The 27,095-nt window shown below is 48.4% G+C and overlaps 2 protein-coding genes across 2 annotated transcripts in view; both read right to left on the bottom strand.

Moving 5' to 3' along the window:
- LOC144170637 (steroid 17-alpha-hydroxylase/17,20 lyase-like) overlaps positions 1 to 27,095 on the bottom strand; it is an 80,804-nt gene that overhangs the window by 41,146 nt on the left and 12,563 nt on the right. The window lies entirely within an intron of this gene.
- On the bottom strand, positions 1,234 to 25,170 carry LOC144170639 (cytochrome P450 1A1-like). The gene is made up of 6 exons (XM_077700565.1): positions 25,010 to 25,170; positions 24,212 to 24,420; positions 16,388 to 16,513; positions 11,855 to 11,959; positions 10,576 to 10,707; positions 1,234 to 1,611 (listed from the first exon to the last, which is right to left on the bottom strand). Exons 2-6 carry the CDS (start codon positions 24,417 to 24,419, stop codon positions 1,259 to 1,261), a joined length of 924 nt encoding a protein of 307 aa, XP_077556691.1. The 5' UTR covers position 24,420; positions 25,010 to 25,170; the 3' UTR covers positions 1,234 to 1,258.

Below are 27,095 nucleotides of genomic sequence, written 5' to 3' on the forward strand. Positions count from 1 at the left end.
CGAAAGTCTACAAGCCTTGCGACTTTTCTTGAATGGTATTTATGTTTGAACCTCGGAAGCCGTTTTCACAAAACGTCTTTTTTTCTCCCACGTATGTCGCTTTTTCCAGATTTCTTCGTGACCGCTAGTTGTATTTTGATTCCGTACTTTGCGTTGCATTCCTTGATGAACAGCTGCGGTCATGACAGTCTTGGTTTTTCGGGTTTCCTTTTTGTAATTCTTTTATTCAAATAGTCGTCCATGGTCTATATGCGTTTTGTACATTCACCTCTAAAAAACTGAGAACTAAAAAAAAAGTGTGTTTGAAAAAAAAAAAAAAAATCTGACTCATGACCTCGTCCATTCATCTGGGAATGCTCATCACTTCGAACAAGTTTTCTATCATGTTTTATAGGCCGCTCAAGCTCGGTACAAAGGGAATAGAAATAAAATTGTATAAATAAAAAGTTTTCAAAACATTACTTTGAACTTTTTATCACACAAGCATTCCCAGTTGCTGTGACAAATAATCAAAATTCACAAAGAAATAAAAAAAGTTGGTTTTAAAAGCCACGTCCCCCCTTAATTATGAGACCTTGTTAACGAGCCCCGCCCTGGAAGACCAGCTCGTTCTGATCTCCAGGGGCCAGGCGGCTAGAGAAGCATATGGGTCCCGTGAAGAGGGAACCACTTCCATCGACGGCGTCTAAGAAGACGTCGTAGTAGCTCGATTCAATAAAAGTTGCTTCTCTCTCTCTCTCTCTCTCTCCCCCTTAATTATTCGATATTCGATTCGATATTCGAAGCTATATATTCGTATTCGATTCGTATTCGAAAAATTTGATATTCGCACACCCTTACTTTTGTACTACCCAGAGGCGTCGGCCACTAGGGGCGCTGCATGTCGCCAAAACTCCAGTGCAGGAGGCCTATAGGCCGCATACCTCTACACGTTCAGGAGAAGGGTTAGATATCTATGATTTTTATAAACATTACACGATGTGTGCTGTGTTAGCTCGTATATGCGTACTCCTGCCCCTCATATTCAGATTCCGCATATTTAAAAAAATAAACGCTGCTTTTTTGGCGCGCTACTGAGTTCTTGTGAACCCAGTAGACCAAGTCGGAAACGTATTCCCTGAGCATGTGGGCAGACCACCAGTGACATCTGCAGGCGACTGACAACCAAGTGGTGGTGTTGGGGCGAGAACGGTGGGTCGGGAAGTATGTCCCAGTAATTTTTTCACTCTAGTGTGAACTTCAGGACTCGGACCCCCTTTTAATTCCTCCTCGTGAGCACGATGTTTTGCTCAGTTGGCATAGAGAACAGGCTGGAGCTGAGTGCCGTGAGCTTCACGTCCTGGGCTCTGCCGGGCGCGCTGCAGCTGACCCGTTGCATGAGTCGCACGAGGATGTAGAACATGTCTACGTGGCCCAGCTTCTCTCCCGGGCATGTCCGAGGTCCCAGGCCGAATGTCATGAGCGGTCCGGCTTCCTTGCGGAGCTTTCCGGTCGTGGTATCCAGGAACCTTTCAGGCCTGAACTCTTGCGGCTTATCCCAAACCTTCGGGTCGTGGTTGACGCCATGGATGTTGTACATAATGCCCGTATTCTTCGGTATATCCCATCCACCTGCGTGTAAAAGAGATAATTATGAATTTATCGGCAAAGAGACAAGCGATAGACTTGATAGTATGAAGCAACGTGGTGTTGTGCATACATTAATCCTTATGCCGGGTGCACTATCCGATATGTTTCTGTAGTTTCCGAGCTGTACATACTCTCTAAGCCCAATGTCCTCTTACACACCCGTCGCATCTTTTCAACCGCATCAAGCGTGGGATTAGGATCGCCTTTCTCACTTTGCTCTATAACGCGCTCAAATTCTCCGTCTCTGGCATCAGCACTTCCTCATCCACCGTAGTATAGTTCCTTCCTCATCCACCGTTGTATAGTAGCACTTCCTCATCCACCGTTGTGTATAGTATACGGGATTGTTATCACAGATATCCTGCAGCCGAGTAAATGCTATTTTAAAGCGCAGCTCTTATTGCTTCCGTTTGTACGTTCAGTGACGTCGCTGCCGACGTCACCGAGCGAGCGAGAGGATAAAAGAGGAGGAAGGTGCGGCGGAAGCATCAGGAAAACGCGGAGAAAGAGGATATGAACGCAGCAAAGTTGTTGTAAAAGGTTTCATTGTAAAAGAAAGCCACATTGGCTGAAAAAGGAGCACCGGGAAGAGGAGAGAAAGGAAATTACAGCTTCTCTAGGAGGCCTGTCTCACTAGCGAAAGCTAGGAGCGGCTTCTGAACGGCCCTGTATGAGTATGGTAATAGAGTGAACCAGAGTCTAGAACACAGGGTGGTTCAAACGAGCTGCCAAAAATGAAGCGAGAACAGGTAACGAAAGGAGAATTTCCTGAAGTCTTGCGATCGTCTCGCCGCCACACGGTGGTAAGTGGCAACTTGAGCTTCTGCATGAATAACTTAAAACCAATAAACAAATAAATAATTATAAAATTATATAAATATTAAAACAGCCAAATGATCATTTACATAAATAAATGGTCTTTATTATTTTTACTGCGAAAGTTAAGGAATTCTCTGTACTCTTGCGATGGCGGCGTCGCCGTGCGGCGGCTGGCAAAAACTCTCGCGTCGTCTGCTACAAACTTCTGCGACGCGGAGCCGTTGCATGGAAGATAATGCACCCCGTGGCTTGAAGGCAGCGCATAAATGTTAAAATAGTTCGTGAAGCCAGTAGTCACCTCGGCTAAAATATGCACCGGTCACGCAGCGCAGTTCACCAAATATATGTTTCTTCACCTAATCTACCCTCGATTTTTCACGTTTGGTGGAAAGCGCTGCCGAGCTCACACTAGCATCTCGCTGCGCGAACACTCACTTATCAGCCGAAGATTCAGCAAATGTAACGTCGCATATTACAAAAGTTTGTACACGCATAGAGTTTCGCACATTAATATTTGTATGAAACTATGTGTACAGGTAGGCGTAAATATGTAGATGACGTATTCGGTGCTAAGGAAATTGCGGTGCTGTTTTTTATTATAATCGCAAACTACAAAGACTCAGACGAATCTCCAACCGCCGCAGGGGTCTCAAGGAAGAGAAGAGGCTCCGACTGATCCAAGCTTTTATTATCAGCAGGATCACGTACTCCCTGCCCAACCTGAACCCGACTGCTACCGAATTATATAAGGTTAATTGGCTCATCCGAAGGGCATACAAATCTACCCTCCGCCTCCCACTGCCAGATTCGAAGGCCTTAGTGCGCACAATACGGCAGTGGAGAATTGAAGTCCACCTTTCCCATCATTTCGTCCGTTTGTATAAAGCTCCCACTGGAACCCATATTCTCACGCGGCTAGGTATAGGTCGTATTGACTGCCCTGAGGCTAAAATTCCCATCCCTTCTGAAACCCATGCAGTACCCCGCCACATGCATGCCATATACCACACGAGCTGCAGGGAATAGAGAGCACGTGCTCTCCAAATACTACTCCCCGTTCAATCCGACGTGGTCTATGTGGATGCTGCAGAATACAGGCACCGCGTCGCATTCATGATTGCAGTTATTAACGACCCGGATAATCCCCCTATCGACTCCCTAACCTTAAGTACTCCCCATCCCGCCACGGCAGAAGAGGCGGCAATAGCTCCAGCCCTCTCCCAAAGGCCGGCCCCCTCGATAATAATCTCCGATTCCAAAGTGGCCATTCAAAATTTTGTCAACGCCCATGTTTCGCCACAGGCATTCAAAATTCTTCGTTATCACCCACCCGACTCCCCGGTAGAAAGTGTCTGGACTCCGGCGCACGCTGGCCTCCCTGGCAATGAGGCTCCCCACAATACGGCTCAAGGGCTCCCAATCCGAGCCGGGCAAGCCTCGAAGCATATCACGGGGCCAGATCCGCCACAGATAGACTCCTTACAGACAAAGAAATAACCTTTCATTACCGCCTCGACCGCCGTAGGTACCCCCCGGCTCACGCCAACCTCACCGATTCCGAAGAACACACGTGGCGTCTCCTTCAGACGAGCACGATCTCTAGTCCACCATTCATTATACCGTTCCCCAGAATGCCTTGCATGTGGCGCCCTCTCCACCCTTCCCCACATCTTCTGGGGGGGCCCTAAAAATCCCTTTCCCCTAATTTCCTGTGATGAGCAATGGGAGGAGGCGCCGGGGAGCTCAGACCTAGAGGTACAAACCTCCTTGGTCACCAGAGTTGCCGAAGTCGCCACCCGGCACAAGCCAGCGGCCAAAACCCACCCCATGAGCCACATAAAGCTCAATAAAAATGTCTTTAATAAAACGCCAAGACCGGGAAAGTGAAAAATCTTTTGAGCAAGTTTCTAAGTTATCGGATGGGCATAGAGCAGTAATTCTGAGCTGAGGTACTTTGCTACAATCTAAGCACTGGACGTGTGGGTTGACTACGGTGTGCAAGCATCTAAGATTTTTAAAGAAAGTTGAAAAAAGTGTTGCAGGGACTGTTTAAAATCCCCCGGACACTTGGATTCTGCCTTTTCTGTGTCTGGCTTCTTTGCATAGATGACGTGTTGTGCAAAAAGCCGCTGTTAAAAGGCGTGATAACCGGGTCCCGGAGAAAAAATACATACATGTCATGCAGCGAAGCCACATTTTTGCATGGGCAACACGGTTTGGAAGCAGGTGGAAATGAACAGGGGAGGGGGAGGGGGAAGAGCGAGTTTGATTTTGTTCTAATTTCGAAGGCTACGCGGGCCCCTGAAATCCCCTTGTGCACACCCTGGGCTCCGCGGGTCCCCATTTCAGAACCACTGGAATGGGCAGCTGCTACAAATTTGAGGAGCAAGGGCAGTTGACGTCTTCAATAATACGCTCCGGAATAAAATTTCTAACTGAAATATATTCTATAATTTTTAAGCTTTCAACCTATTCTCCGCGGTTCAAACATTGTGCACCATGTTTTCACAAGCATCCAGACTCGTAACTTTCTTCCGAAGGTGGCGTACATATTAGACAGACCACGGAGGTCATCCATCTAAACGGGTAACAAATTCAGAATTTTGTACATAGACGCTCGGATTTTGTTGACACGTGAGGCGGAAATACGGAATGTACGCGCGGTAGGCGTCATTCCCTGCTTCTAGGTGAGAGTTATTTTTATGGTTAAATGCGTGAGCATGATGCCCGCTCTACTTGGATCAATTTGCGCGAAACGTGGTGTCAGATTGGGGGTAACCAGACACCGTGGCAGGAAGGTGTCAGAAAAAAGCGCGGAGAATGTATAAAAAATTCTGGTATGCTGATCGAAAAGGTCTTTGGACCTACATATTTTGACATAATGACGGCTTACATTGTTTGAAAAGTGTATTTCTAGCAATACAATTTTGTCAAATGGAGAAGCCGACTTTATATATAATGAAACTGTAAAGTTTTTTTTTTTAAAGATGGCGATTTCTCACATATTTTTGCAGTGCAGCTTACTCACACACGCACACAAAGAAGTTCTTGCATGTTTCGAGACATGATAACGTGAACAACACTGAATTCAGTGGCGCTGAACTAAGCGACTTAAAACGGCGACATAACTCAGCGAGTAGTGACGTTCATGCGCCTGCACGTCACGAGAAAAAAAATAAGGTGCCCCCTCAGGTCTTTTTTTTTTTTTTTTAGATGGGAAGCATCTCATGCTCGGGGCTGTGTCCCTCCCTCCCTTGTCTGCGGTCCGCACTCTACTGCGCATGCGAGTGTCTTCAGCCCCGTCAGCGTTTGGGCTGACGTCAGCGCAGTCCGCTATAAAAAGAAATAGTTAAGCTGCGCCCAGTTTCGATCCCACGACTCTCTGGCCGCAACGGGAGGAACGTGGCGCTCTTCCCACTGTGCTACAAACCGAGACGGGAACACGTGCTACGAACGCGCCTTACGTCCTTCACTCATTCAAACTACGTAAAAAAAGCTACTGATACAACGAAGGCACGCGAAGCTGAACGTCGACGGAAACGACGAACTGAAAACTAATGGTAACTTCAGTCGATCCCATGGCTGCTTCGCATACTACACAGGGTTCCACTACGGGGACATGGTGTAATTTGTTTTGTCTCTCCGGCCGTTTACTCAGGTAGTAGACTATATCTAGACGCTCTAAATTGAAACCTGTGTACCAGTTGTTCGCAGTTATCTACTGAGTAATCTTGTTGAGAGAAACACACGTTCATGCGAGCCGTCGCAGACTTTGAACAACACACCCAAAACGAGCTCTTGTTAGCGAAGTAGAAATTGGGCTGTTGGGTGCATTTCAAATTTGCAGAAATAGCCCACTGACAGATCGAAGGAAGGGCACTTCCTCCTCGTGTCCTTTCTTCGTACTGTTCGTGCACTGTTATTGCAAGTTTGAAAGCCTTATTTTCCGAAGTTCAGACAGGGAGTCGCAGTTGCCGTGTTAGCCGGCGGAAAATGGGCAGACAATCTTCGGCGACCACGATTGCGATGCTAAGATAAAGGAAGCGGTGATTCCAAGGGGCAAAATCTGCGACAGTGGAATCCCAGTGGGATGCTACGAGGTCCGACCTAAAATATTCGCTCAAGTCAGAAAAGAGTCTGAGACAGAAGTGCGCCAATGCTTAGTTCTCGCGTTGTATTTTTATTTTTTCCTGTTTCGTCGTCCCGGTTCTGGGTTGTCCCTTTGAACGACCCGTACTAATCATGCAAGATGTCGATCCTTCACCAGGGGTCAAAGACTGCTTCTATTTCTGGAGTGCCACATGACGGCTTCGCGCTTTAATGACGGGAAGTAACGAGCCAGCACCGCCGATTTCCATACAAGTCACTTTAACGAGGCGCATCAGCGTTAATAAGGAAATAAACTTTTTTTTTTTTTCGAAACACAGGAATACGCCCTCACGCGAAACTTGCACGCTGTTCGAGGTGTTTTCAGTTAGCCCAGAAAAATTCCAAGGAACACACATCTTGCATGGGCGGCTATTTTGTTTTTATAAATATAGGTTTTAAGAAATATTACGCACAAAGTCATGTTTGTTTCACCACTGGATATGCTGAGGACGCAGGCAAGAAGTCATTTCGGGCTTGATGAGGCCTGTGCCCCTTCCACAGTTCAAACAGCAGTTGCAAAAATGGGGGTGCTCCCCCACCTCCCTCATGATGCATGCATGTATGTACAATTTATAACCGCTCTGGCGCCAAATCTTAGTCGCCGTTGACAGAGTTCCACTCATGAAGCACTGTGCCTCCAATTATAGTATTGGCGAACGAGTCCACTGCATGCATGCCTTACTGACGAAGTTATGGGCGATGGAAAACGACGCGCTATACTGGCCCATCTGGTGTGTAGCCGTTGTCGAGGGCGTCTTGTGTGGTACTCGGGTTTCCTCCTCACTGTTTCACCATGCTATTGCTTTCCGCTTTGCTTCCCATGCTACCGCAGTTCCATCCTCCGCTTCCCCTTTGCACCCTCTTCCCTACCGCAATCATTCGTTCTGCACTGCGCTCCGCGTGGACTTTTTAGCGCAAAAGTGTTGTATTCCAGGGTTCACGAAGATTTCACTTACGTCATATCCGTCATGGATGTGACGCCAGTACAACGAAGCAAGCGGCCCGTAAACGGTGCACCCCTGCAAACAGGGTCTGCTTGCGGGAAGCAACCTTTAGAACTAAAGAGTACGTTATACTTAGGGTTGTTCGTTTTTGGGTTTTATATTTTAACACGAAAGCGTTTTATGCCGGGATACAACAAGATTTAAATGACGTCATATCCCTCACGGAAATGACGCCAGTACACCTTTGCCGAAGCGACTCGCCAGCAGGACGTCGCTCGCCAAGCACACCCACAAGACAGCCGCCGACCCACAAATCATGCTCAGCTGCAGATTTCGCTGCACATTTCACTTTCCTGTTTTACCGATTCCTGTGACAGAGGAATCAACCACAGTTTTTTCGTCGTCCCCTGTGCCAATCGATCGTTCGCTGGGACACTGAAAACGTCGTCGACGCCTCCCAACGCACGAACTGCTGCCGAAGAGCTGCGCTCTGAAACATACAGTCCGTATTATATCTGCCTGTGCTGGAGTTATTGCAATTAAAATTATGCAAATGTGCGTAAGTGTGTGTTAACATGTCCCGATAAACCAGACGACTGAGACAGACGGCACACCTGCTGCTGTTCCGTTTATTGGGATAGCTTTTCCTTCTGCCGGTACCTTTACCCAATACCCGCAGCCGTTTCACGTCCTGGTTATTCACGCATGTCTCTTTTGCTGTTTCATTTAAGGTGCAGAGCACTGTAGGGGCTTGCCTTGCCGTCGTAACTCGCTCGCTGTACCCAAGTAGATCTCCATACGGCGTCCCGTTCCGTTGTCGCGGCGTAACCCAGAGGCTTCGAAAGCCAAGCGGTTTATATAGTCATAAGCGTTCGAAACTCGTGAACCGCTGGCGTTTGTCACAACATCTCCCCGTTGTTTGGCGCAAAGAGAGCTGCAGGTACATTTGAGGCAAAATATACGTAATTAACAGGCGGCGCCCGCGTTCATTTAGTTAGGAACGCTCGTTTGGTTGGTTTTTACGATAGTAAGCGGGGGGGGGGGGGGGGAAACGGCCGTGTATCTGCTTCTTTCGTTGCAAATGCCGGCGAAAGACGATAGTCGACTGGCGCACCACGAAACGCCTTCCTTCTCTTTCCCTTTCACCTCTCGTGCTGTTCTTCTCCCGTGTCGTTCCTCCCAAGATAACACGGTAGAGGTTTGCTCAAGTCACTTTAATTTACCACGTTCTACTGCTCCAGGCCGGGTGTCTCGAATCTCGATGCCAGCGCTTCCGTATACGGCAGAGACGCGCGTGATTGGATGCACCCTACTACAATGTTTATTGAACCACGTTGCCCTGCTCCACATGCACTCCAACCAGAACGTCGAACCTATCTAATGGAACATTTCGTGATTGTTGCCGTTTGATTTTTTAAATTACGCAAGGAGATATAGGGGCGCGGGCAACAGCAGGTGAGGTGACGATTTTCTGTAGTTGATATAGTATTTCATTTGATATCGCAAAAAACAAGCATCCCTGAATTTTTGAACAAAGGAACACTGCAAATAACACTTATGTGTTGCTTTTCTGCCTCACATTCGCGTAATGTCTTGTTCTTGTTCAACAATATTCACAAGTATGAACATTTCCACCGGACTTAGGCGTTTAGATTTGGCTGTGGGTATATAAGACTATTGCGCATATTCAGTTTCCCTTTGGCCGGGTGGCGGAATCGAGTCCCATACAGACAGACAAAAAGACATACAGACAGATCAAAATTTCTGCGTTTAAGTTGCCCAAGAAAGGCTATCGTCTTTTAAAAGTGGCAGTGCAGGCCTTCACGTGCGGGAGGATAAGCAAGCGCAAAAAAATTGGCCGCGTATCTGGTCTTTTCGTAGTAATGTCGTCAAAAGACGATAGTCTTTGTAGACATTTGCCAAGGAAATGCCCCCCTTTGCTTTCCCGTTGACCTCTCATGCTGTTCCTGTACCGTCGCGCTCATCCCAAGGTAAACACACTAAAGGTTTGCACAAGGCGATTTGAATTTACCGCGTTCCACTGCTACAGGTCGGGTTCCTCGTTGCCAGCGCTGCAGTACGGCGGAGACGCACGTGAATCGAGGCGGCCGACTACAAGGTATATTTTAGAACCACGTGGCCGTGCTCCACGTGCGTTCCAAGCAGAACGTGGAACCTAGCTAGTGGAACCTTTCGTTGCTGTTGTCGCGTGATTTTTTATATGCCGCCAGTAGGTGGCGCGGGCAACAGCAGGCGGCGGTTTTCTCCAGTTGATGTATAATATCATTTGCTATCTAAAAACGAAGCATCCATGAAGTTTTTAATAAAGGAACCCTGTAAATATCCCTAGTGTACTAATTTCCTGCCTTATATTTGCGTAATGTATTGTTCTTGTTCAACAAAGTTGGCAAGTATGAACATATAAACCGGCCTTAGACGTTTACGTTTGGCGGTGAGTATACAAGACTATTGCGCAATATCTATTTTCTTTGGCCGGGTGGCTGAATCGAGTCACAGACTGACAGACAGACCAAAATTTCTGGGTTTAAGTAGCCCAAGAAAGACTATCGTCTTTAAAATAACAGAACAGCCGCTGGCGCAGTTTCAGGTAGGGGGCGCGCGAACAGGGGGCGCGCGAAGGCGGGATATTCGAATTGCAGTGGGTGGCAGTGAACGGAGACTACTGCTCTGCACTTCCGACAGCTTTTCACATTGAGTGGAACGGAGAGAATTTTTTTGCTCCAGAAGTCTTGTTACGTGACACATTGCAGTGTACACATTGAACATCGGTGGAAGTGCGCGCGTCCTTGTCCGACAAGATACAGACGCTCGCTTACAGCAGAAGTCTCGCGTCCTCACATGGGTAGGACCAGAGAGCTAGAAATGGTTAATTCATATTACAAGAGTCTTTTCAGCTCATGGCTTCGAAATGAAGAAACAAATGGGCACAGCGTCACCACCGCCGCTTACGAAAGGACGCGTGTCCGCGCCAAAAATTTGCCAGGAGACCAGACAATGGTAAATGGGCGCTTACCGACTTTGGTGTCCGTCGTGGTGTTGTGAGGTAAGCCAAGGGGAACTATGGGGTAGTACCGAAGGGTCTCCAGAAGACAAGCGACTGTGAAAGGCATATTTTCTCTGTCGGCGTAGACTGGAGGACGGCTCCCTGCACAGCGGGAGAACAGTGTGAAATCAAAGCTTTACTAAGCTCGTCGAGTGGTTTTGCCGTCGCGGTAAACTTGACCTTCATTTGACCGCAGCTGCTCCGTACGCTTGGCAACGCATCTCGTGAATTTCCGGGCCAAACTCCGCCGACAGCCGCGTTCGCTAGCCCTGTCGCCGCCGCTGCCACATTGGCCATGTGCTCTCCGCAGCTGGTTCGCGATTGACCACGTGACTCGCCTCATGCATGCGAGCTTGGCCATGAATGAAAGCAAGGCCGGGCCGTCTTAGAGCGTTGCGCGAGAGCTGGAGGATTTGAGCCGTCGACGGCAAGCGGCGTCTGACCACCCCGCGCATCTCGCCAGGCAAGCCGTTCGGCTCGGAAAACGCCGGATACGGGACCGCAACCGTGTACACAAAGGCAGGCTCAAATATTAACCAAGTGACTTAACCAGGCTAAGCAAGCTTTCGCTTTGCATATCCATGGTTAGCTGAGCTAAGCCGCAGCCACTATAATATAATATTAAGAATATGGCCCGACTCCACGCACCCTGTTACAGTAACGGTATAGTTTTCTGCAGAACGCGAATAGATCAACGTGAAATGCGGTGCGTTTTAGCCAGTGGAAGAGAAGGTCATAGCGCCGGCGCCGCTATATTATTTTTACGCCACAGCTGCAGTGGCTGTGATGATGGGATTCCAGTGCTAAGTATGCCACACTGCGAGAGAAAGTTTTGCGGAAAAGTCAACTTGGTTGCACGGCCACCAGCGTCCGCCAATGCAGAGAATTCGGAAGCTGTGTCCTTCTCTTCCCTTGGCGCCCGAAAGAGCACCCGTGGAAGAACCGCGCTGGAGCGGCTGAGAGGGGAGCGTGGTGCACGCGACCAGCTGACAAATTGCGGCTGGTAGCGCTCGCTGCTCGCAGCCGGTGTGGAACGAGTGTCACGTCACGTGCCTTGAGAGCTCGCTCATTATGCGGAAGACTGGCGGTCACAAAACACGCGCGGCGTAGCATGTTTTCACACTCGCCTGGAAAATGGGCCAGCATATATAGAATACACCCGAGCAAGCTGCCGCTAGGTCATGTTGTCGCACAATTAGGCTGCGCTGTCATTTTGCTTCGCGTCTCATAATCGCCGGTGTTCTCTTACCGATGTTCTCTTTTATTTCTTGTTGAATTTTCGCTTGGATGCTCGGGTCCCTGGCCATCCGCAGAAATAGCCATTGAAGTTCTCCCGCCGAGGTGTCAGTGGCGGCTGGAAAAGAAGCACCCTGATAAAACGGCATCTCAGGGAAAGAAGTTCAAAGTATTGGCTATAGCTTGAACACCTAGTTTTTCATCCTTTCCAATAACTAGTCCTGGTCGCTGGCGCTCTTGGTCGCTGGCGCTCTTCATTGAAAGGAAGAAAGAAAGAGAGAGAGAGAGAGAGAGAGAGAGAGAGAGAGAGAGAGAGAGAGAGAGAGATAGAGAGAGAGAGAGAGAGAGCAACCTAATGTCTTTGCAATTAGGAAGAGGGGGGCGGGCGGCGGAGGTCCATAGGGCCGCGGCGACGTCACCAATAGTTGATCGGGGATGTATGGGCTCCCCAGGGCCTGTTCCCAGAGGGTGAAGGAGGAAAGAGGGGGAACGGGAAAGCTGGACACTCACAAAAGAAGTCGTAGTGGGTGTCCAGAGCCCAATACGCCGATCTTTAAGGGGTGGAGGTGTGTGTGTGTGGACCAGTTGGGTGCTGTGGAGGGAATGTGTGTACTTGCATAATCCGCCACGTGTGAGATATAGATGGATAGAGGGAGAGGTGGGGGAAGGGGAGGCAGCGTTCGGCAAAGTGGGCGATGGTGCAGGGTAATGTACCTGTGAGTTAAGAGTGGTTGAGAAGCCACTGGTTTAGGCGCCCCACGGGCCGCCGTAAAAGTAACGGGAACCCGGAGAGTCAAAGCTCAAGCATGGTCTTGTACCGCCTCATGAGCGCCTATTCTAATGTGGGACAGAGACCATAAAAACGCCACGGGGTCGGAGGGTGGATTGGTGAGTAGAATTTTGAGGGAAGGTGGGAAATGCGTCACCTAATGTATTCCGAAGTGCCTGTTCGGAGTCAGGATGTGGCGAGGGGCGGGGCCCTGGTGAGAGCAAGGGATATGGCTGCCTCCTCCGCCGAGCTGGAAGATGTGGTGCGTATCGTGGCAGAGGGGGAGTGGGTGATGTCGCCAATAACAGCTAGAGCAAACTATGTTTCTAGGGTAGGCGGCTGCGTCTACGTAGTGCGTGTGGTTAGAAGAGGGTAGTGTGTCGCATGATACTGAGCGTGGGCTAAGCGGCGCTGGTGGAGGTGATAGGGATGCATATTACGAGGTAAAGGCCGAATACGGATAAGGTTGTCGGATGTGGGGAGTGGGGGGGATAGGCAGGGGGGTTGGGGGTGTGCTTGCGGGCTGATGCGGATGTGTTGGAGGATATGCCGGCCTGGGGGTAAGGGAGAGGCGGAAATACTGGGCGGTGCGAAGAGCGTCCAGAAGTGCCGTGTGGTGTTGTGGAGGCTGAGGCTGGTATGCCGCGGATGGGAGTATACGGCCGCTCTGTATACGTTCCTGAGGCGGTCGCCCAGGGGCTGGGTGTGTGTAGGAGTGAGAGAAAAGAAGGGAGAAGGGAAGGTGGTAGGTGCGCCGAGTGAGTAGGAAGCTTTGCACCAGGCGGAGTCGCTCTGTTTCAGTCATGCCGTGGACGCGGCGGATGAGAGGAATGGTTTGGGTGGTGTAGTTACGGAGTTGTGTGATGGTTTGAGAGCAGGAACGGTTGGTTCGCAGGTGTAAGCCGAGAGTACGAAGTTGGGTGATGATGAGAATTTTTAGAATGGCGTATCGTGGGTTTTTAAGAGAATGGAGGAGTTGTGTGACGTGTTGTGTTTTTTTGGGGGGGAGGGGGGGGGAGGGGGGGGGAGGAGGTGCTTCTGCCTGTGCTACCGCTTCACGATGCTAGCGTAGGCTTCCCAGAGATGGTGCATTTTGGAGTCAACGTAGAGGGAAGGGGGGGAGGGGTCAATGGTGGTGGGGTTATTGAGCTTGTAGAAAGTCTTGTATCCAGTGCTCTAGTGCTTGGGCAGAGGAGTCAGCGGGGGGAGGAAGTCGTTATGTGTTGGTACGGAAGGCGTCCAAATTGCTGAGTGTGGTAAGAATGGGAGTGTCGGGGCATCGGAAGCGCAGACAAGGTACTATAGAGACAATGTAATGATCCCTGCCAAGGTTTTGCGGTAGGACATTGTTAAGTTGTATGACCGAGGCAGTGGGAAGTTGTAAGGTCGTTGGTAGAGTCGCGCTGAACGCAATGGCCAATGTGGGTAGGGAGGTTAGGATCATTATATACGGTGAGCTGCAGCCCTTGAACAATGTTCCAGAGTATGCGGCCTTTACGTATGGTCCGAGGGTAGCCACAAGCCACATGCGGGGCACTGAATTCCCCCAGGATAATGAGGAGGTTTTGTTGCGCATGTGTGAGTGCGGCTTGAAAGAGGGAGGAGAAGAGCGTAGGTGGGCCTTTGAGGGGAATGTATGCATTGAGAACATGTAGACGCTGCTAGTGGAGAGTTTGGCGTAGGAGAGAGATAAAGATGTGAGGGATGTCGGAGGCTAGTGGTTTTTGGGTGACGCTAAAGTTGCAGTTGACGAGAATGACAATTTTGGCGAAACGTCACATGCGTCATAAAATGCGGCGTAGTGTAACAGTTTGTCGGGGGTTCCGGTAAGTGACAAGCTGCTGGGAAAAAAAAATCGACAGACGCTGCATTAGGCCACTCTGCTGCTAAGATAGTGTAGTTAAGTCTATTATGAAAAGGAGGCCATGCAGGGGCGGAAGAAAAGAGTCTTTCCAAGAGAAGCGGCTGGGCGAGCCGGTTGTGATCGCGGCTGCTATAGATCTCTTTCTGAATGGAGTGACTCAGTGATGGTTATGATGACGGCTGGAGTACGTTTCGGTGGCGCCTATGGTGGTGAGGTCCCCACATAGCACGTTGTAGTGGGACTTGCAGTATATTCTTGCATATTTTCGCTCACACAACGTGAGGGTCGGGTGCGGATTATGTGACTGCTGCACATTTAATTAGGTGAAGCTTTTTTTGCCCCTTCTTGGGACTTTTTGGACGCTGCTGCTGCTGTTGCTGTGGTCCTGCTCGGATCGCCGCTGGTTTCTGACAAAGCCACCAGATGGTGCTCGCCTCCGCGCATCCCGGACCCTCGCAGCCTTGCAGAGTTTCAAAGTAACTGTCACACATCTTGCAGTGTTCCGTGCACATGTATCTGATGGTGGGGGTGATGCAGGCGTGGCGGGAGTCAAATTTGGGGGCGTGGGCACCGCTTTGGTCACCTTTTACACCAGTCCGGAAGCAACAAAGAAGCGAGTCAAAGGCTTTATCACCCTGCGCTTCGATTAGTACCCACCACCGGCAGTGATTATCGGTAACAGCAATAGCCACGGCAAGACGGCGCCAGGACTCTGACGGCGTCTTTGGTTTCCTTTGAAGACTTCAACGTCGACCTTCTAATACCGACGAAAGGTTAGCATTGTTATGAATGTTGGGCCGGACTGCGTAGAAAGTCACGAGCCTGGACTATGTTCTCGCAAACGCACACACACAAATGCCTGGACTATGTTCTCGCAAACGAAACACACAAATATATTAACGTAAGATATGTACACAGCGGAATGGAGACAGGCGCACACACGGAGTAGACGCGGAAACACACTCTGGTGCGAACGAGAGTGAACACAGTTACAAAGCACTATTCATACACTTGCGACATTCGTAGAGGTGAGACCGTCATGCAGTGATAAATTGGAGAGCTACTGCTCGGTAGTGGAAGATGAGTACGGTCGGACGACGGAGCAAGTTGCTGCCGGCATCTAGCCGGTGCCTCGCTGGCAAGGAACGGTGGCCGATGGCTAGCGGCGGGCGTGAGGAGCTCAGGCCTGGTCCGCAGCGAGGCCTCGCTGCCCGCGCCCCACGCCACGGCCGGAACCACGGTCACTCCAACGGGCACAACCGCTTCTGGTCGTCTCGTCGGCAGCCCGGTCAGTGGCTCAGACGGGAGAGCGGGCGACGGTCCTCGGGCCTACACCGCGAGGGTGGCCGTCTTGGTTGGTTGGTTGGTTGGTTCCTTATGATATGGCGCGTACCCACGCGGGGGATTGGCCAAGAAGCTGCCAGTAATAATTAGGCTGTGACCCGGTTTATTTTTTGAGAAAAAAAGGAGTACGAGCAAAAACATTGAGAGTAGAAAAAAAAAATCTTTGGATTGAACAGGATTGTCCTGCCGCCGATAACAAACAGCTTCGCCTTCTTCCTCTTCCTCGTACCTTGGGTCTTTTTTGTCGGCTACACCCGTGGAAATCGGTGGATTGGCCTCTCCAGCGACACCTCATCACAAGCATACCGGCATTTATGAATGATGCATGTCTGCGTCATGCGTCTTCATAACTGTCACCCTTCCCGCTCATCACTGTCCACGTCAAGAACTGGTGGTGCATTCGAGTCCGCCACTTGGATGCAGTAGTTGAAAGGTTTGGGTTACGTCTCGTACTTCTCGACGCACTTGCCACTGCTTTGTTCAGCATCAATTCCCACCTATGGGTTGGATCCCTAAATTTTCACGATTCAATACTACGTAGATAGGTGAAGGGATTTAAAAATACATACCTCCAAAAATATTCACCACCACTTGAATCATGTTTCCTTTGGTCAGGTATTCCGCATCACCCTTTTCTTCTGCAATTGCTTGCTCTCGAGCCGCCAGCATGGCATGTGTGAAGTTTGCCGTCTTGCCTGCAACAGCGGCCAAATCGAATCAAACACGAAATCGGGTGGGAGATTTCATTTTAGAAATGGGTCAAAGAAAACCCGGCTATGAAGAAAATAAGAATTTTCTTACATTTATGCCGAATTACGTCAAGGTCAGTCGCGTAAGAGGATGTTCATTTTTTATTGTTCCAAACGGGTGTAACAATATGTTGCCTCTCGGCTTTCCCCGTTACATTTTCCGTGAGCATGCAAAACTTCGTTGGCGTATTACCGCGTTAGAAATGCAGAGAATTGTCTACTAATGCGTAGCATTCTTATGCCGCTTGTCTAGACTGGGAGTTCTGTACAGCCAATTATTTCTTTGAGTAGCCAAAGGCCGTGGTTTTATTTTATTATTCTTTAGCTTTCTTTCCTTTCTTTTCGACAATTACGCAAATTTATACCATTATAGCGAGGAAGCGCGTTTACTTCGGTAATCATGCATTTTTCCGCAGATGAAGGCGTAGTGCAGCGTTGGTATGGGTTCGCTATTAAGCAGCTCATGCTCAAGGCTGTGCCCCTCCCTCCCTCGTTGTTGTCGTTGTCCGCCGTCCGCACTCTACTGCGCATGCGCGTCTCTTCAGCCCCGTCAGCGTTTGGGCTGACGTCAGCGCAGTCCACTATAAAAAGAAATAGTTAGGCGGCGCCCAGTTTCGATCCCACGACTCTCTGCCCGCAACGGGAGGTACGTGGCGCTCTTCCCACTGCGCTACAAACCGAGACGGGGGAATGTGCTACGAACGCGCCTTACGTCCTTCACTCATTCAAACTACGTCAAGAAGCTACGGTTACAACGAAGGCACGCGAAGCTAAACGTCAATGGAAACGACGAACTCAGAACTAATGGGAACTTCAGTCGACCCCATGGCTGCTTCGCATACTACTCAGGGTTCTCCTACGGGAAGATGGTGTAATTTTTTCGTTCATATTTCGAACGTTCTTTTGCGAAATTTCTTTGTTTAATGTTCGGTTTTCGGAGGAGATTTACAAAGTTCATATGTTTGATTTCCTTAGGTCATTTCTGTAAAAGAAATATTTTTTGCTATTCCCCATATTGTTTGGTTTTTCCACATTCTGTTTGACCAATTAACTCCATTTACGTTGTTATAACGATTAAATTAAACCAAAACGCTGCTTCAAATGTTAAGCTCCTGGCCTACAAATCAATAATCCGACCAAAGTTAGAATATGCAGAGTAATATAGGACCCGTTCAGACAGAAAAACGTCAACAAACTGGAAAGAATCCGAAGAAAAGCTGTAAGGTAGATACTCTACGTTAGGCCCAGTTAGTCACTTTCTGATCAATTAAAGATAATGGCATTGAACTCCCTGAATCACCACGGAAAATATTTAGGCTTGATTTTCTTTCCCTCCATCTGCACAGACAAACAGCACTAGGCCCGACACAGTACCTGACACCCATATATCATACGAGACACCATCAACCCGTAGCCCTAACAACTTATTTTGCTCGCACATATATATTTAAATTTTTTTTTCACGAGCAGTGGAAAAATGGAACTTCCGAAAACACTATGTTTAAGGATTCATGTTGTTTTCCTTGCTTACTGCGTATTGTTTGGGTCTGCAAACCTCTTGTCGTGGGCCGAATTCTTTCTTTTTTTATTTCTGTCTGACTTGAGTGCCTGAATATGTTCTTTTTACTTGTATCGTGCCCACCTGCTTGGACCTGCGAAGGTCCGCAGTATGCAACAAATGAAATAAATGAAATGAAATGAACATGTGTTACTTCCGCCGTTTATGCATTTTTGTGGAAATGCCGGGCTTTAGACGGTTTGCTCATTTTCGCTAATATTTATTCGTATTTCCAACGTTCTTTTAATTTTGGTAAATTTCTTATTTTTTCTTTGTTATTTTTGGGTTTTTAAAAATTGCGTTCGACCAATTATCTCCTATTACGCTACTTTTACGATTAAATACTTTACTCCCACGAATTCTTCATTTTTGTGCAAGTGCAGGGCGTTACACCGTCCTGGATGGAGGGGTACTTGGCAAAAAATGCTAAGCTATAAAATTCAGAATTGCTTGAACTTGAACCCAGGATCCGAACATGGAACATGAAACGGCGTTACGCGCTAGGCTAGAGCAGCCAGCTCGTTTTAGCGATTGATCAAGAAGATTGCGGCGGTGCTCATAGCTATTGGAACGACTAGAGTGCCTTATAGGATTTATAGGATATATACCCTCGCGCTCTACTGAACTGGCCCAATTACACAGAAGGAATTCCATTTAGAATCACTAGAAAAGCAAAACGTTGTACTTGCCCTCTTCGCAGATTTTACGAAAGCCTTTGACTCCCTATCGCACTATATTTCGTTAAATATGCTAAAGGCATATGGGTTTCGTGGACACGCGTTACTCCTGATAAAGTCATATTTGAGCCAACTTAGCCAATAAGTTCAAATTAACTCTTCAACTTTTGCAATAAAACCGATCCTCTTCGGAGGACCGCAACGAAGTGTATTGGGACCGTTTTTTTTTAATATCATGATTGATTGTGGTGTTTAACGCGCCGACGCAACGCAGGCGATGAGGCGCGCCGTAGTGGAGGGCTCCGGATTAATTTTGACCACCTGGGGATCTTTAACGTGCGCCTAAATCTCGAACACACGGGCGTTTTTGCTTTTTGCCTTCATCAGAAAAGCGGCCGCCGCGGCCGGGAATCGAACCCGCGACCTCGTGCTCAGCAGCGCAGCGCCTTAGCCGCTGAGCCATTGCGGCGGGTCTGACTGTAGGTTTTAACGCGCCGACGCAACGCAGGCGATGGGGCGCACCGTATTGGAGGGCTTCGGATAAATTTTGATCACCTGGGGATCTTTAACGTGCTCCGAAATCTTGAACACACGGGCGTTTTTGCTTTTCGCCTCCATCAGAAAAGTGGCCGCCGTGGCCGGGAATGGAACCCGCCTCATCGTGCTCAGCAGCGCAGCGCCTTAGGCGCTGAGCCACCGCGGCGGGTAATGTCTACATTAATGATATAGGTACTGCTACCCCGCAGGCCAAGCCTATTATTTATGCCGACGACACCACCCTTGTATTCTTTGGACGAAACTGCTCTAATTTAGTACCTACTGCGAAACAAATGTTACTGGCGTTGGAGAAATGGTCCGACAGCAATAAATTAACAGTTAATGCATCTAAAACAAAGGCTATGTCCTTTTTCGTCAAAAATAAGCAACCACCGAACAACCGTATCGTTTCCTATAGGTCCCAAAACATTCCGGTCGTGAGAGACTTTAAAACTTTAGGAGTACATTTCTTTAATTCACTTAATTGGAACATTCACGTAAATTGTGATAAATAAGCTATCTTCCATTGTGGGCGCGTTATCAAAACAGAGATTCGTAATACCAACTGGAGTAAAAATATTAATCTACGGGTCTCTTTTTCTGTCTCATCTCAATTGATTGATTGATTGATTGTACGGTTTAATGTGCCGACGCAACGCAGGCGATGAGGCGCGCCGTAGTGGAGGGCTCCGGATTAATTTTGACTACCTGGGGTTCTTTAACGTGCGCTGAAATCTTGTACACACGGGCGTATTTACTTTTCGCCTCCATCAGAAAAGTGGCTGCCACGGCCGCGAATCGAACCCGCGACCTCGTGCCCAGCAGCGCAACGACTTAGCCACTGAGCCATCGCGGCGTGTGTCTCATCTAAATTGTTGCCAATTTGGCTGGGGCTTGACAACCCAGACAAATAAACAAAAAAATATTTATTCTGCAAAAAAGAGTGTTGAGAGCAATTTGCAATATTCAAAGAGACCAATCTATGGAATCCGCCTTGAATAGCTTTAAAAATTCAGTATGCTAATCTAAACGAAATCCGTTTATTCGCCGCGGGCATATAGAAAAGCTTCCCGTTCCCACCAACAAAACATTTTTCTTCAATTAGCAAACCTTACCGAGCGAAATCTACCTTATCCTACACGACAACCTGTCAAAAGGATTGTAGTGTGCCCAGAACAAATTATGGTTCACTGAAGTCTTTTATTCTACCCTCATTGCTAAACCGGTTGTGTAAATCTAACGTGGACCACGTATTCCAATCTACAAGCCATTATTAGTTTGTTGAGAAGTTGTCTACAGACTCATCAATATACTTTTTGGTTGTGAAGTACTACGGCCCCTTTTTGTTGGTTTTTATTTTTTGTCTCATTTACTTGTTGTCTGAAGTGCTGACAACCTTGTGTTTGCTTTTTACATGACGGGGCCAAGGGCTAGTCAAGCTGTCTAGTACAGCTTTTTAAATGCAGAGCATTTCTTAGCCTCGCCTCTTCCTGCGTCGGACGGCGTCAACAGCTCCGCGTCCGCAGCAGGTGCGCCTCTCCTCCTTCCCTCCTCTCTCTCAACAGCAGCTGGCGCGCGCATGCGTCGTAGTCAGCCCGTTCGCTCCGTCGCGGTCTCGGCGTAACATGTGTGTGATAGCAGCGCGGTGGGGCGTGGAAGGGCGCGCACTGCTTGCCCATGCGCGCTCTCCCCCCCGTACTGCTCTCCCTCTACTGCGCGCGCTGCAAAGATAAAGCGGCTAGCGGTCGCTCGTGCTTCAGTCACTGCGTTGCTCCTTCCTTCCTTGGTTGACGCTCGCTCCCACGTTTACTCGTGTCTGCTACTCCAGCATCACGGAAGAAGCGATGGAAGCAACACTGCCTTCAACCAGTACTGAGGCCCCAATGCTCTGCATTTACTCGTGTTCCCCTCGCGGGAAGGCGCGGGAATTTTTTTTGCCTTGGCCCCGCCACTTGGCACGATAATATCTATATATATAGATGTATACAAGTGGAGATAAATAATTCATTTCTTAATTCCTGCATTTACAGTCTAGCGGACAAAAATGGACCTGTCTGTTTCCCGTCGAAGCTGACGTATTTACAGCTGACGGGAATTCCACAATATTTACAAGTTCGCTGTGAACTACGTAATATTGAAAAAGTAAATGAGACTCGCCATAATTTTAGGGTCGTCTTAACCGCTAATTGTCATATAATTTGTTTCGTCAGTTTGGATAAAACTAGTTACAGCCATTTTCTGTAACCATACTCTTTTTGTAGAGAAATATGCATTACCAACAAACGGGAATTCAGCAATGTTTACAACTTCACTATGGTCTAACTAATTATTAGGAGTAAATGAAACTTGGCGTAATAATGGAGTCGTCTTAGTGGTCGAATTCAGTCTAATTTTTTAAGATACCTACGTTCATGTTCATCTTAGCCACTCATCAGTACACTCATTTGTACACATTTGTACTCGCGAGTGAGTACGATGATGAGGGAATAGAGACCAAGACAAAAACTGTGAGCACGGTGACCAGCGAGTACAGACCCAGACAAAAAAGTGAGTACGATTACGAGTGAGTACAGACGTGAGTACGTATACTGAAGAATACAGTACTCGCTATTGAAGTACTCATGAGTACTACTCGCGAGTAAATGCACTTGCGAGTACAGTACTCGCGAGCACTGTACTCATGAGTGCATGCATTCGCGAGTACAAACTTGTGAGTTTGAGCTTCAGATAACTACTGTTTGATAACGCCCTCGACTCGCGACGTGCATGCACGAGCATCAGCCATTTCGCGCAGCCCCTTAAAGGAAGGTAAAATGCGGTGTTAAGAGGGAAAACTGCATCTCTCCCCATTCCTTCTTCCGCTGTGTTGATGCTCTCGGCAACCGCTCGTCACAAGGTTACCATAGTGAAAACCCGTGCAAGCATGGGCGGCTTCGCTCAACTTCGTTGATATTATTCGAAGGGAAAGACGCTGAAGGTTGCTAGCGTGCACAGCACAGGCCGAAGCCACTCTTCCTCGGTATTCAGAATCGGTAACCAGGGAAGCTTTCGCCTGTTTCAGTTGGAAGAAATGCTGAATAGGGAACCAGGAGAGCCAACTGGTACGGGTGGAAATGTTCTCTGATTTTTTGGCTCTGGCTTAGTCCAGTCTGCAGCCCTAGTGCAGCGCGTGCATGCCACTGGATGATTGCGAGAACAAATTAGTAGAAACACTTTTGAGTATGAGTAATTGTGAGTACAGCTTGGGCACAAGTGAGTACAGGTGAGTACGAATGTGTATACATTGAGTATGAGTGAGGGTGAGTAAAGATTGAGTACCACTACAAGTAAGTACAGACGGAGTACCAGTACAAGTGAGTACAGATGAGTTGAGTACAAATGGTTACAGATTAAGTAGGAGTACTTGTGAGTGCAGAGTGAGTACGAGTACAAGTGAATACAGATTGAGTACGAATGAGTACAGATTGAGAACGAGTACTCGCGAGGACTAATGAGTTTGAGTGCGAGTGAGTACGATTACAAATGACTATGTGATGAGCGAGTGATGTATAGTACGGACGAGCTTTTTGAGTCTGAGTTGGGGTCAGTACAGCGTGACGGAAAAAATTGTGCTTCAGTTTGAGTGAGTTCTTTCTGTTTCGCCGACCTATGCCTACGTTAGATTGAGAGCTGCAGACCATTCGCGAGAAACTGGAGACAAACATTAGAAAGTAAAGCTGACCGTCTTATAGCTGACCGTTATAGCTGAGAGTATAGCTGACCGTTACTGGCGGCCTTCTCAGTGCAACCGGCGTTAATGCCGTTCGCGGCCACGCGCGCCACGCATGCGCAATGGCGCGCCCGCTTGCTATCGGAGTGGAGCGGACCGTGAAAAACGGTCAGCTAAAACTCGCTATTGTTTAGTGTCGATGCTACGCGTTGAAATAAGGACATCGACCATCGGTGGAGGACAGCTGTGTATAGTTTCGCTTTAAAAATCGAAAGTAAATAAACCTGCCGGGGTTTGCCAAGATAACAGAAAAACCATTCAGCGTTTTTAAATTTCTACGTGTTATGTTTTACCTTAGTCACTACTCTAATAAAACTTCACTGCTGAAATTACAAAGTGACTGTCGTGTATGACAAGAAGAAGCGTTTTTCAAAATCCGTTCGATTGCCTGTTTTAAGGTTTTATCGCCTGAGCCACGCGATTAGACGACAGGACGAAACAAAATAAATGCATCTGTCGAATACTAAATATTATCTCAACCACCTCCTGTTGAAGCAAAGCGCATTTTAATGTGCTAAGGATATCTTGCAACCATAATGACACCGGTGAGCTCAAGACAAGGTCACTTGTCAGATTCAGGCGACGGACAGAATTGTAATTCCCATTACTATTCCCAAGGGTTTATCCAGAATATCGATTTCGGGGGCGGGGGGTCGAAACCCTCCTGGTGGGTGCTGGGGGGATGTTGGATGGTTGTATAAATCCCTGGGCGGGGTGCTGGTGGTTGTGGTATCTTTTTGGGGGGTTGTCGAAGTCCTTCCTGGGGGCTTTCGGGGGTCTGTGTGAATCCCTGATCATGCCTCGGACCCAATGAAGCTTTTTGGACTGCTTGTTTATCGAGAAGTATCGTGAATGGCCAGCAAGTGACCTGTTCCTCCTCAGGGTAAGGTTTCTCATGTGAACCGGCCTTTACGCAGCAAATATGTGCTGGGGTATTAAGCAAAGCGCAACGCCGGGCGGGCACCCACCTCCAGGCCGAAGCTACCGCTCGCAACACGAATTTTCAAACACTCGCTAAGCAAAGGGTCTTTAACAACACTCACAGGACGCAGTAGTAACAGCAAATGACCCCCGCGTGTGTTCCCGTTTTCCCACGCGGTTACCTGGCTCGTAGGCCTCTTCGGCTTGCATGAACAACCTCTGGAGAATTGCCGAGAACTCAGTGAACAGCGCCTTGACCTTCTGCTCCCTACTGCGGTACAGTATTGCCAGCCAGGGTGCGATGTCACTCGGAAGGCCGTTAGGAGATACTTCGAGGAACAGGCGGTCGAGTTCTTCCAGGCGTCGGATATCATCGCTTCCTTTGCCCATCCTGTACAAGGAGTGCGGGGTTTTACATCGAAGCCTACCGGGATATCAAGAAGGAAAGCAGAAACACTTCAAAAAGTGATCATTAATTCAATTGGCAGTGGCATTGCCATTTTTGTTTATTTTTTGTGTTTAGTATTCAGCAACTCCATTGACTTCCGGTGAATAAATTACCCTTTTTATATAATCGGAGCGTCCTGTAGCGCTTTCCTATTTCTTATCCTGCGTGCTGGTTTCCAACTCCTTTCCAACTATTTTCTGAGCATTTTGCGTTAGCCGCACTGGTCGCGCTTCAGTTGTTCTGTTTAGCTCCCCAAAGACTATGCATTTTGGTGACTTTCGAGAAGGGGACCTGTCAGGGGGTATAGTAGAATAATGCGCAGTATGAAACAGAACCTTGCATTGGCATAACCATTGCAGCTCGAAAGCCGAGAGATTGAGAACTTTTTACAGAATCCAGAGTGTTCACCATGTCATTCACAAAATAGGTTTTCCTATGCTTATTGATCCTACACGTATTGCTTTTGGAATATTTTCTGACCCAACGATGAGAAAAAAATAAAATACGCCAGTCGAAAGTAAATACCCCTTACCGTGTGCCGTAAACGGAGGTTCCTATCAGATTGTACAAGATGGTATAAAATGGTTTCCTTGAGTCGATGACCTGCGGTCCTTCCTTCAGGGTGTCCACAAAATTGTCCACGACATTCGTGCAGAGCTTTTCCAGGGACTCGCTTACAGCATACTTCCTGAAATGTTTTAAACGGAAACGTCAGAAGCAACCTTTGTCAGTGTCAGAAAAGAAACCCAACTGTCTCGATTGGTCTGCGATGATGTTCTCTGCGACGAAGAAAGTATACAAAGTGCATTGACTGCAAGAGCGAGTTCTCCAGAAACCGCACACTCGTACCCTCAAGCGTTCTTCACGCACAATGTACTTTTGGAGAGTCCCGTAGTCCCCTTTTTTGTGTCAAGAAACCGTTTCGTCGCGCAGACCACTCAGTTGGATTGTTAAACCCGCTAGACGTGCCCCGCCTCCATGGCGGAAAATGAGCATGCTCCCGGGGAATGGGAAATGAGGGGCTCGTTGAATTAAAACCGAAATAAGGGTTGGCAGTCAAGTAAGCCTCGGAAAGCAAAGGGGAGAATGTGATAGGTTATGGTTATGGTATGTTAGGTTACGGTATGGTGTGGAATGTGGTATTTTCATTGTCATTATCTTACGGAAAAGAGTAGGTTTCGATTGGACGCCAGAAAGGCAAGCCTATTCTGACAAACCGAAGCTCCCGTTGGCAAGTAACTTCTTACAGAGTTTTGACCCAGCTCTGGAAATAGCGATTACAACAGATGCTTCTGGCATTGGCATAGGAGCTGTACTCCAGCAACAGAAGGGTGATGACTTGCATACCATTGCTTTTGCATCAAGGCGCCCAGCACCGGCTGAGGCCAAGTATTTGGTAGGCGAACTGGAAGCACTAGTCTGCATGTGGGCATGTGAGCATTGGAAAAGGTACCTTTGGGGCCGGCACTTAACGTTACACACAGACCATCAGGCACTGGTGACGCTGCTCGGTGCAAGTGTAGCGGGCTGTCAGCCTTTCAGGATTGCCAGATGGCATTCCAGAATGCTGGTATAGAATAGAATACAAGAAGGGCACTAAAAACGCTGTCGCAGATGCCTTTTCCCTGTTACCGAAGGACAAATACGAAGCCCGTCCGGAGTCGGAAGACGCTGTTTGCTTTGTTTCTTCATGTTTAACTCGGGAGGAATTCGTAACCGCAACTGCGCAGGATCCTGTACTTTGCCAAGTGATGCAGTGAACAACGTGCAGGTGGCCAGCAGCTAAGACGTTGCCTCCAGAAGCGATGGCTTCCTACAGGTTTCGGGACGAACTGTCAGTGATGAATGACCTGCTGCTCCGAGGAGAACACCTTCTTCGTTGGTGAGCAGACCCATGAATCACACCCACGCATCACGCGCACAAAGCAACGGCTCCGAGAAAAATACTGGTGGCCTGGCATGAGCAAGCACGTCGAACAGTTGATCAAGTCTGGTGCCGTTTGTCAGTCTGTTGACAAATCAGCAAAGCCGGTTGTGCCGCTAATGCAGGCGGTACCATTTCGTTCGGCCCCGTGGGAGAAGATAGGCATCGACATCGTTGGTCCTTTCGCAAGGGCTTCTTAGGACTGTCGTTTTGCTATTACTTTAGTCGACTACTTCAGCAAGTGGCCAGAAGTAGGGTTCACCTCTAACGTCACTTCAGCGACCATCATGTCCTTTTTGCAGAGTATATTTAGCCGTAAAGGCTATCCGAAGGAGGTAGGGAGTGACCATGGGCCGTAATTTACTTCCGTAGAGATTGAAGAATTCTTGCGCAATAGAGGTATTCACCACACATTCTCTGCAGTCTATCATCCACAATCAAATGGACAAGTGGAACGGCTTAATCGTATGTTAAATGACTACGTTCAGGTGTGTCTGGAGGAACACCGCCCACTAAAGGAGGCTGTCACGGAGTACATCGGGATCTACCGCTGCACCCCGCATGCGATTACGGGCCAGAAACCTGCTGTTCTCCTACACGGCCGTCACCCAGAGACCAGGCTCGATCTCGCTGCAGGACCGACAGGAAGTATTCCCGAGATGGCAGGCGTCTAGCTTCAAGCCGTCAAACAAAG

This window comes from Haemaphysalis longicornis, unplaced genomic scaffold, assembly GCF_048455015.1.
Source record: "Haemaphysalis longicornis isolate Haplotype H1 unplaced genomic scaffold, Haemaphysalis longicornis Haplotype H1 scaffold_2, whole genome shotgun sequence".
In the NCBI taxonomy this organism is placed as follows: Eukaryota; Metazoa; Arthropoda; class Arachnida; order Ixodida; family Ixodidae; genus Haemaphysalis; species Haemaphysalis longicornis.

What these genes read in the sequence shown, in the direction of transcription:
- LOC144170639 (XM_077700565.1), bottom strand. Translation starts at nt 24,419, where the DNA reads ATGGGCAAAGGAAGCGATGATATCCGACGCCTGGAAGAACTCGACCGC. An exon ending in CGAAGAGGCCTACGAGCCAG is followed by an intron (nt 16,514 to 24,211) that starts GTAACCGCGTGG and finishes CCGCTGTTGCAG; the next exon opens with GCAAGACGGCAAACTTCACA. An exon ending in CACGACGGACACCAAAGTCG is followed by an intron (nt 1,612 to 10,575) that starts GTAAGCGCCCAT and finishes TTTTACACGCAG; the next exon opens with GTGGATGGGATATACCGAAG.